General features: G+C 58.6%; 2 protein-coding genes across 2 annotated transcripts; both read right to left on the bottom strand.

The window, feature by feature from the left end:
• Positions 1-419: 419 nt before the first annotated feature.
• On the bottom strand, positions 420-4,756 carry BJ171DRAFT_630773 (uncharacterized protein; the record flags this gene model as incomplete). The annotated part of the gene is made up of 3 exons (XM_053115620.1): positions 420-2,469; positions 2,743-3,414; positions 3,670-4,756. The coding sequence occupies 3 exons, from the start codon at positions 4,754-4,756 to the stop codon at positions 638-640; spliced, it is 3,591 nt and encodes a 1,196-aa protein (XP_052963620.1). The 3' UTR covers positions 420-637.
• Positions 4,757-6,135: 1,379 nt separating this feature from the next.
• On the bottom strand, positions 6,136-7,668 carry BJ171DRAFT_427559 (kinase-like domain-containing protein; the record flags this gene model as incomplete). Its single annotated transcript, XM_053107810.1, has 2 exons — positions 6,136-7,106; positions 7,350-7,668. The coding sequence occupies 2 exons, from the start codon at positions 7,666-7,668 to the stop codon at positions 6,136-6,138; spliced, it is 1,290 nt and encodes a 429-aa protein (XP_052963619.1).
• Between the last annotated feature and the right edge of the window lie 3,016 nt (positions 7,669-10,684).

Here is a 10,684-nt window from a genome sequence, read left to right as displayed (position 1 = left end):
CAGGTTGCAGTGCGGTCCTTGCAGGGGCTCTTAGGATGGGCTTCAAAGGCTTCTCTAAGTTGCACTTCAAGCACCAGCACTGGCCGCAGGCCAACCACGAATGGATACGTCAGTCGTGACTCAGATGGGGCAGTATGCCGATTTGGGATCGAGGCCGTTGCGATTTACTGCTCCTGTTTCGATCGCGTGGGAGTCGATAGGGCCGTGTGCCGGCAAGCCTACCCTGGGATCTGGGTGTGATTCTTGTTCTCTCTGCCGCATTGACCGGGGCTTGACCCCTGGCGGCCTTTGTTGTCTCGCCGCTATGCAGCCCGACCGATGCCATGACCGTTTCTGATCAGAGTTCGAAGGCGAGCGGCGTGTCGTGATGCGAGATGCGGGATGCGGGATGCGAATCGGTTTGGCCAAGCGCATCGACGAGGCAGCCGAGCCGAACCGGGCCAGGTGATTGGCGGCATGCCGGCCCTGGTGCGAAACAGCGCTGTTCGAATGGGACACTTCAGCATCTCTGTGGTCAATATCTCATCGGCCGAGTATGATGTGCATATGTATATTCAAGTTCCAGAGAAGCGGCGACTACCGGCCCAAGCAACAGGCTCTCTCGATCCATCCTCATCATCTCTGGGGAGGGACCCTGTCATTTATCGGAACGAGCCGTGCGTGAGATTCTTGGTGATCCTGTGTGCGAGGCTCTTGGAGAGGCCATGCGCGACAACTTGGGCGAATCGGTTGCGAGCTGGGAGCTGGACTTTTTCGGATCTAAAGACGATTGGTTTCGAGAGAGTTTGCGGACCAGTTGGCGCAGATTCTCAACGTCTTCCTTCAGGAAGTTGCTCTCCTCCTCCGTGGCGGCGTGGTCGACAATGGCCTGCTCGAGCTCTTTCAAGAACAAGGTCTCAAAATCGAGGGTTTCGCCAAAGATACGACGTAGCTTCTTGACCTTGCGCTGGCGGCTGCCCTTGACCTCCGCGACAGTATGGGCGGCGGGCGATCCGGCCAGCGACGAACGGCTGCTTGTGTTGCCTCGGAGCCGATCGGTAGAGCCATCAGTGTCGGCGTCGCTGTTATATGGCGAGCGGTCTTCGTCTGCTGCGTCGTCGAGCTGGCTGAAGAGTGCGCTGATATCACTGGACCCTTGGAGAGCTAATGAAATTCGCACGATTTGCTGCCGCAGCTTCAGCCCACTCTCGGTCAGCGGACTCTGCGAGGGCCTCGACAGTGTCGACGACACTGGAGCCGCATCCTTGGAAAGCATGTCGACAGGCGGCAGCGCCCCGAGGATCCGTTCCAGCTTGCTCGACTTTTTCTGATACTGCTTCTTTTCCTGGTGCGTCAAAGGTCGGAGAATGGTGCTTTTTGGGATGCTGGCGGCGCTGGCCTGAGCCTCTTCGATGCGGTTCGTGTCGATGCGCTCTCCGAGGAAGGCCGAGAGCTTGTCGAGCCGCTTCTTCTTGATCTCTTTTGTTTCCAGAGAGAGGTTTTCGGTTGATACGGAGTGGGTGGCGCTGATGGCGGCTGCTCCGACTGTTGCTATCGAGTCGGTGCTGATGGTTCGCCCCCCTTGGCCAAGGCCAGGGACCATCAGTCGCAGAGGACTCGAAACCGGGCTCTGATCGGTCACTGCAGGGGAGGTGGTCGTGGGAGAAGGAGCAGTCTCGATGTATACTTTGCTCCGCTGGTCAATTACGGGCTGGGTGATGGCTTCCTGCACGGTAGTCTCCTTGAGGGACTCGCCAAACATGTTCTTGATCTTCTTAGCCCTCTTGGTCAGGATCCTGCGCTGCGATGCATCGAGCTCGTTTAGAGTTGGGCCGGCGGGCAGAGCCATCTCGCACTCGCTGCTGTCGGATGACTCGTCCGAGCCGCGGTTATCGTCCGAGACACCCTCGCTCGAGCCGCCATCGCCATCCTCGCTTTGGGCATCGACGCTTCCATCGCCGACGTCCTTGACAATCTTTTGGACCCTTTTCTGGTTGCGCGGGAGCTTGTTGCCGAAAAAGGTTTCGAGCTTCTCCTTCTTCTTTCGTCGGATGTGGGAGTCGTTTTCGGGCGCCAGTGCCGGCGGGGAGGACATCTCGGGAGACTCCATGATGCTGTCGCGCTTCTCGTACTTGAGCCGGCTCTCGACCGCCTTCTTTGGGGTTTGATGGTGCAGCTGGTCGTTGGATGGCCGCATGCCAAAGAACCGCGAGAGCTTCTTCTCCTTCATCATCTTGACCTGTTTCTGAGCCCACGAGAGACGGTGGATCTCGTTGAAGTAGTCCTCGGCGACTTGAACAGAGTTCTGGAAGCGCATGTGAAGGATCCGGTTCATGATGCTTTCTCGTTGCTGCGGTCCAGACGAGCCAAGGTCGATTTTGGAGACGCCTTCCTCGGACAGGCCGACCATGTTCGCAGCAAACTCGATGTTGGGTATGTAGTACTTGCCGTAGAAGCCCTTGATCTTGCCAGAGTTGTAGGCGGCTCGGTCTGGGGTTGTGGGAATGGCAGAGGCAATGAGCCGACACAGCGCAGAAACGAGTAATATCGGCATGCCATTGATGATACGCAGCGAGAGATTGCAACCCATGTTGATGAGGCAAATGGTTCGACAGATGACCACCCAGGCGACCACATTTGCGACAGTACAGGCAACCACATTGGCCACCCGGCGACCGCATTGGCGACAACACAGGTGGCAGCACGGGTTACGAAACAAATGGAGATAGCCCAACTCACCGCACCCCCCCCCGTTACACTTACCTATGTTGCGGGCATCCAACATCTGGATGTACTTTTGACTGGCTTCGAATCGAACAAAAGAGTGCGCTTTGAGCATGGCGTACACCTGTTCCTGCGCTTCGTCGAAAATGCTCAGGTCCACAGTGTCGGGCGGGGTCGGCAGTGGCCACTGCACGTCCTTCTGGATCTCTGACGAGATGTTGACTTTCAGTGGGGCGTCGAGGGCAATGAAGGTGTGGTAGATGAACTTGGCATAGGTGTGTATGTTCTCGACCGACTCGCACGACTGGAAAATCTCCACCTCGAGCCAGAAGAGGAGATTCTCGATGGCATATTGCTCGGCACAGAACTCGGCAAAGTACTGCAGGAAGAGCTTGCTGTGGAGCACCGCCTGGAAGCGGTCGTCGAGAGTTGGATTGGGAATGAGCGAAAAGTTGCGCACGCGGTTGCTGCTCCGCGGGGCGCTCAGGCTCTGGTTCGAGGTCTTGTGCGGGGTCGATGCGTTCGAGAGACCGAGGTTGCTGGAGCTTTCGGTGCTGGACTTTTGCATGCTCTCCCTGGATTTTTGCATACTCTCGGTGGATCTCTGGGACCTATGCTGCTTATCGACGGGCCGGGTGAGCAAGTTCGGCTGGGACTTGGCGGCGTTGGTGTCCTTTTGGGAGCGTGTGATGCGTCTTCGCGGAGAGAATGCTGGGGGTGGGATGGACAAACAGAATCAGCGAAGCACCGCGGATCCATATCGCAACTGGCCCATGTGCCATTGGTGGCAAGGAGCCAATCCACAATGCCTCTGACAAAGACATCGGAGTAGACGGTCTTGAATCGCTGCACGACGGCTCTTTGGACAATCTCCGTGTCTCGGCCTCTTACTCTTTGGTTTCGCATGTACCAGCCTCCACCTCGCTCCCTCCGCTATGCTTAGTTCTAGCGCACCCCGATTCTTACCCTCGAACGTATTGATGATCGAGACCGTGTCATTGAAGCAGAGGACTTCCCCGATCTTATCGGTGAATCGGAGCGCCAGCATTCCAGAGTCAACATAAACTTGGCTGATCTCCAGCGGGGTCGAGGCTCTCGAGCTATGGTCGAGTGGCCTTTGACTCAGCAAATCGTCGTGGCTGATGTCTGCGGGCTTTGATTGGATGAGTTTTGCCTCGCTGTGTCTGGAGCCCAGGTCGTTGGCGACGGGTGTGCTGCCGCTGCTGTCGCGCGGCGATGAGATCTCGAGTTTGGGCATAGATCGATGGAATGGCTGCGACAAGGGGGCAAAGTTCGAGTGCTTGGGATCCGTTGCCTCGATGTCGGGAGCGGGCTGGGGGTCATCGGAGGAAGTAATGGGGTTCTCTTTGGAGGACGGCAGCAGCGGGAGCTGTGGGAGCTGCGAATAGGATCTGTACTCGGGCGAGAACCGAAAAGCGTACTCGGCTTCAATCTGCTTGGCCAGGTACTCGATGGTCTGGTCCTTGTCGACGGTGATCATGAAGGGCTCCTGGTCAGGCAGGGCGACGTTGATGCGGAAGAACTGGTGGATGTGATTGTAGACTCGCGAGTGTCGCTTGTTCAGGACCCTGGCGAGCCGGAGATGGCGCTCCTTGTCGGTGAGTGCGATGAGCTCGAGATCGACGATGAGGCCCATCTTGAGCGCGGAGGCACCGTTCGGCGTCGAGTCGGATTTCAGGGAGGACTGTTGCTGGCCACCGGCGTCATGGTCCTGCTCCCCGCTGCCGCCATCACCGTCCTCGTCATCGTCACATCCAAGGGCAGCCCCGTCGTCCAGGCCACCGTCGCCGGCCGAGTCACGATCCAAGGAGCCTTCCGCCTCATACGAGATCGTGTCGCTATGAAACCTGGAGATTGAATCGCCGCTCACCACAGAGCTGCTGTGGAGATCTGACTGAAGCTCGAGGCCGAGTCCTTGGCCAGAGCGCTCGGCGCTCTCGGACGCCGTCAGCAATGGTTGCCTGAAGAGCGTGGCTGGCGAGGCAGCTTCGGATGAGCCCTCGACGCTGATGTGAGGCGAGTTCCCCGACATGAGTGGATGATAATCTCCCTTGCAGAGTCGCGGAGCCGGAATGGGTGGGGAGGGCAGGGGAAAGCTGTGTGAGCCCGATGTTGATGTTGATTTAAATGTCGGAATGCAATCGAAGACACCAAGAGTGATGTCTAGGAGCTGGGAACCAGCTGCTGGGCGCAGATTCTGCGGTGCGTGTGGGAAACGGCGAGACAGCGGCCAGAGAGGAAGTGTGTGAGTATCAACGATGCTGTCGCTGCCGAGAGAATGCAACAGGCAGAACAAAAGCCTCAAAAAATGGATAGAGCAGCAGAACAGCGAGAGATAGAGCAGCAGAACAGCAAGAGATAGAGCAGCAGAACAGCGAGAGATAGAGCAGCAGAACAGCGAGAGATAGAGCAGCAGAACAGCGAGAGATAGAGTAGCAGAACAGCGAGAGATAGAGCAGCACAGCCAGCGACTCTGTCGGTTGGACGCCGTGCAATTGTCAAGTTCATTCGCCCATCCGCTCGACCAATGGACACAACCCGGAGCCATTGGTGTTTGCGACGGACAACAAACGCACGCACTGAAAAGCAAGCAAACTTGGCCGAGACGGACGGACAGGCGGACGGACCGATGGATGGACAAACAGGCAGGCAGACAGAGAGAGGTGCCGGAGATGAAAATGAAGGCAAATTATGGGTGAACGATCCGAGTGTTGTTCAAAAATACATGCGATACTTTTTCTTTTCTTTTCGCGCTGCTTCGATAGCCGTGAGCCCAGCCCGACCGAGTTGGAGATATCAGAGCTCGCGAATGGGAAGACGACGAGCTTGGCGGCAGCAACGGTTGATATTGTCCTCCTTTCCCTCCTCTCCTTTCTCATTTTCAGCAAAAGGAAGCTTTGTCCCGGAGTCTGCCCGACAATGGCCGAGCGGAACACAACAACCAGAGCCCTGGATCAACCAATCGAGGGATGCGAGGATCCTCGGCCGTGTGAGCAACCCTTGGGCTGTCAATCGGGAGACTGGCGCTGTATGATGACTCTGGGCCGGAGCCGAGACGTGCGAATGGCTGTGTGTTTGCAGTGTGGATGCATTATGTCTTCTCCCCCCCCCTTCCTCATTTTCATTCTCCTCCTTCTCACAACTTGTACTTTCTCAGGAGTGGGTGATATTTCTTCAGCAACGATCGATTGTGATGATTTGAAACACTGGATGGACATGAACGCATCCACGATCCAACGAGAGAAGCAAGCGCTTATGCACCCTCGACAACGGCGATTTCCGTTCGACTTTTGTGGGCACTACCAATGCAGGGCGGCTCATTTTGCATAGTCGGCAAAGATTTCAAAAGGTCTCAGACTTTGACTCCCCGCCATCCTCAGGTCCCTTCTTCCCTTCTATGAATACAAATGATCAAAAGTCCCTGAAGATGTCGCCCAGATCACCTTCGAGCATATTATCGGCACTGGAGCGGCCGAACATGCTTGTGCTGCCGCTAATCGAGCTGTTGAATGCACTGGTGCTACCAATGATCGAGTGGGTGAGGCTCGAGCTTGATTTTTTGGAGAGATCCACTCCCGACGTGTGGCGGGGCTTGTCTGAGGCGGCCGGGTTCAGCGACGAGGTGGAGGCGGTCTTCTTGCTTGACCGCGGCGGGATAGAGGCACGATCGACAGCAGCAGAGGCTGTGGCTTTGCGTTCACCATTGTCATCCGGCTTGTGCTCGACAATCTCGACTCGACGGACGCCCGGCAAACCGGAGCGGCGATTGCGCTTGGCGAGGCTGGAGGAGTACTTGCTTCGGGAAGCCTCGACGATGGTGTCGTCGTCATCGTCGCTCCAGATTGGCACGTACGGAGGCACAAGCTGGCCCTCCTCGACGACCCTCCAGCTGCGTACGCTGCGGAACCACATGTGGAGCTTGAGATCGAGGGCCCCGCGCTGTGAGCCCATGCGCTTCTTTGGATTGGGATCGCACAGTTTCGAGATGAGGTCGCGGCACCGCTCCGAGAACAGCCCGTCGCGGAACGATATGGTGCCGGAGACGAGGTTGCGGTAGTCGTCCAGCTTGGAGTCGGACGGACGGTGTGGGATCGATCCGCTCACGAGCTCATAAAGGACAATCCCGAGCGAGTACCAGTCCACTGACATGCCGTGCTCAGAATGGATCAGGATCTCTGGGGCCGTGTAGCCGCTGCTGCCGCAAAAGGACCGCGACGTTTCCGTGGGGTCGAGAAACCGAGAATAGCCAAAGTCGCCCAGCCTGATGTGTCCCTGGGCGTCCAGGAGGATATTGCGGGGTTGGATGTCTCGATGGACAATGTTGCGGGAGTGGAGGTAGTCGATGGCGACGACCAGCTCGCAGGCGTAGAAGCGGGCTTCGTCTTCGTTGAGGGTCTTTGTTTGCGGGGAGGATGGTGGCAGGGAGCGATGGAGAAGATTAGCTGGTGTGACCACAATGGGCCAAGTACCTCATGGCGGCGAAGGAAACTGATGTGCATCGCACGACGGTAGATAGCCACCCGCCGTGGCTGTACCAATGCCTGAGCACGCACGCGAGAGCCATTCGCTCGCCCTCTTGGTCGCCCTCTTGATCGCTCTCTTGGTCCCTCTCTTGGTCGAAATACATGCCTTTCTGTTCCGAAGGACATCGTCAAGCTCACCGTAGGCCCACTCCATCGCAATGTACAGGCGTGCTTCGTCCTGGAAGCTGCACAAAAAGTTGACACAGAAACGACAGCTCAGGGAGCTCATGACGTCCCGCTCGCGGATGACGGTGCGCTCCTGGCCGTACTCGATCACGTTCTGCTTGAGCAGGATCTTGAGGGCATACGGCACCCTGCGGATCTTGGGCAAGGCCCCGATAAAGGCCTTTTTGATCTCGCTCAACCCGCCATGGCCGGCGATCTTGACGATGACAAAGTCCTGGATGACGTATGGAGACATGGTGATGGGATTGATGTTGGAGCGTTTCAGGGAGGTGGCGCAGCGCGAGATGCTGGCTGGCGATGCGATGGTGCTGTCGCTCTCGATGGACATCAAGGGTTTGGATGGGGTCGAGGGCTTGATGATGCTGGCCGGGCGCAGGGGCTTGGTTTCCAGGCGGGATTGAGAGGCCTTTGGAGTGGACAGCGAAGATTTGAGGCTTACTGTGGAGGTGTTTTGGCGAGAGTTATCCTTCAGAGGCTTGAGAGTAGAGCTGCGCCTGGGACAATGAAGCGACAGTGACGCCAGTGCGACAGCCGAGACATGGTGCGAAATATAGGGGGGGGGTGTGGTCAGTACATTTTGGATACGAGTGTCGGAAGAGATGCAGCAGAGGCGATGGACACGGCAAGTGCAGGTATTGTCGAGATGGATTATGCAGCCTCCAGCCGATACCCAGTGTGGGATGTACAGAGTGCCGAGCGGAAAATGACAAGCCACAATTGCTGCAGGATATGCAAACGGATATGTAGCAGCAATGAAAGTTGCTGTGCCCAGGGGGAGGCAGCGCCAGAATCGACAGGGGTCGATGCCGCAGAGATGTTGCAGAGATGTCGCAGAGATGTCGCAGCCAGCCGAGCCTGGCAGCAACACAGCTCCCACCTCGTGCCAGCAGCGTGGCGCTTGTTCTTGGAAAGCATTTTTTGCAGATGCTGGAGATAGGTTGTTGGATCCGGCTGACCCGAGCCTCGGCGGGAAGCCAGCGACGATGATGATTTGTTGAGGTTGCTTGTGGACGGAGCGGCGGTGCTGGTGAGCGACGCCCTACCCTGGAGCTGGCCGCCGACAAGTGCAGGCGGGGCAATCGACATGATCCTGGAGCGGCTGGGCGAAGCTTGATTGTGCAGCGAGGTGCGGGAAGAGCACAGTGAGGGCAGGTAGTTGTCCGAGTCCTGGGAACGGCGAGCGGCCTCGATCTGCGAGATGAGATGGATCGACAGCCGCTTGCGCAGGTTGATGGCGGCGGGGATGGGCGGCAGCGTCGGGAAGATGAGTTTCTTGAGACCCCGCCCAATGGATTTGCCCGAGGGAGCCGCCGCTGCCGTGGGTGGAGCCGAGATGGAGCTGGAGCGCGGGCCAGACTGAGGTTCTGGAGTGTGGGAACTGCGGCGGGAGGAAGCGGCAGGGGCTATCGAGGCCGTGGACGGGACAGCCGAGAGATCGCGCTGATGGATGCCCAGGAGATCATTGTCGAGAACAAGACTGGGACGGTGAGACGATGGTGGAGCATTTGCAGACTCGATGGGTCGAAGGGGTTGGCCGTGCCTGGAGGGGCGCTGGGGATGCTGGAGATGCGGATGCTGCTGGGATTGAGCCGCAGGAGGCTGTGGCGACGATGGTGGCTGTGAATGCTTGGCAAAGATGCCTTTCTTTTGGAGGGGATGCAGTAGAGAGGACATACTTCCGACCCAGTGCGTGCATCATCGAGAGCGGGACCAAAGCGAAGCGAATGCGAGCGCAAAGAGGGCTGGTTCAGGATACAGAGCTCGATGGAGCAGCGATTGGGGGGGGGTGGCCGCTAAGAAGCATCGAGCAGCCGGCATTGCGTTTCCAAAGACGGTGGTCGAAGGTTTGTTGACAAGAACAGCCGATCATTCTGCCGATGGGGAAGAGAAAAGCACCGGGGTGGCGCTGCCAGAGTCGCATATTGTCGGAGCGCACTGGACCAGACATGTCAACTGCAGCGCGATGGTGGGAATTTGGCGTGATGGCGTGATGGCGTGATGTTGGAGGGGGTGTGGTGGCTGCGATGGGGATGGGGATGGGGATGGCGATGGACGGGATGGCCTGAGATGGGTGCGGTGATAGCGGGGATTGCGTCAAGACACGCATGATGCTCATTGCTGCTCGCGGATACTTGGGATTGCGCACTGTTCACGATTGCTCACGGCTCATGGTCACCGCTGCTCACTGCTGCTCAGCGCTGCTCAGTGACACCCATGGATGTGGATTGCTGCGGAGAGAGAAGCTGGCGGGAGAGAAGCTGGAGGGAGCCATCAGACAGCGAGCCAGAGAGTGGGTCAGATAGTGGGCCAGATAGTGGGCCAGACACCGGACCGATACGGCAGCAATATGCAAAAGGACAAGAGCACGCGGCGCGAGATGGATCGAGATCAACTGATCGACCTGCAGAGCGAGATGGATCGGCAGATCTCGGTGTGCCGATGCCGATGCCACGAAAGGCAAGGCCAAGCAACGGCCAAGCAACGGCCAAGCAGTGGGTGGCAGTGCGGCGGAAACGGGCGGATCGCTGCGGCGACGGCGATTGGCGGGCGGGGAGTGCGGCCGGCCACAGGCTGGCTGTGCTCGGAAGGTATCGCGCGCAGTCGCTGCGGGTGGGTGTGGCGGCAGACGGCGATTGGCTGGCGCACAAGGGACCGCCGGCGCGGGGAACGACGGCGATTGGACAGAGAAGCAGATGCGCAGCAGTGATTCACTGGGTCAAGTGAGCCGACAAATGGCATCAGGTGCTGGGGCGATTGCGCTTTGGGCTGTGGCGCGGCGAGAGGGCGAGAAGGCTGGAGAACAGGGCGAGAGCGGGACGGGCGATAGGCGCAGGCACGCGGCGATACGGAGCGGCGAGCGATACCGGCAGCGACAGCGACGGCGACGACGAGGCCGATGGCGACGAAGCCGATGGCGACGATGGCGACGATGGCGACTGCGCTACCGAAGGCAATGGCGAGTGAGTCGCTGGAGTCGAAGGCTGCGATGGCGGTCTCATCGGCGTCAGGCCAGCGTCGGTGTCGCTGTCGGTGTCGGTGTCGGTGCCGCTGTCGGTGTCGCTGTCGGTGTCGCTGTCGGTGTCGCTGTCGGTGTGTGTGTGGTGTCTGTGCCTCCTCTTTGTCGCCCTCTCGCTGCGGCTCTCTCTGGGATCTCGCTTGGGGAGAGGCGCCCCTCGCACTGCCGAGAGCGCTCTCGCCCATCTCTCGCCCATCTCTCGCTGCGTCTCGCCCCGTCTCGCCCCATCTCTCGC

The sequence above is a fragment of the Polychytrium aggregatum genome, assembly GCF_025602895.1.
Source record: "Polychytrium aggregatum strain JEL109 chromosome Unknown BJ171scaffold_39, whole genome shotgun sequence".
Taxonomy (NCBI): Eukaryota; Fungi; Chytridiomycota; class Chytridiomycetes; order Polychytriales; genus Polychytrium; species Polychytrium aggregatum.
The sequence above is the reverse complement of the archived record's forward strand: the minus strand, read 5'-3'. Positions and strand labels throughout refer to the sequence as shown.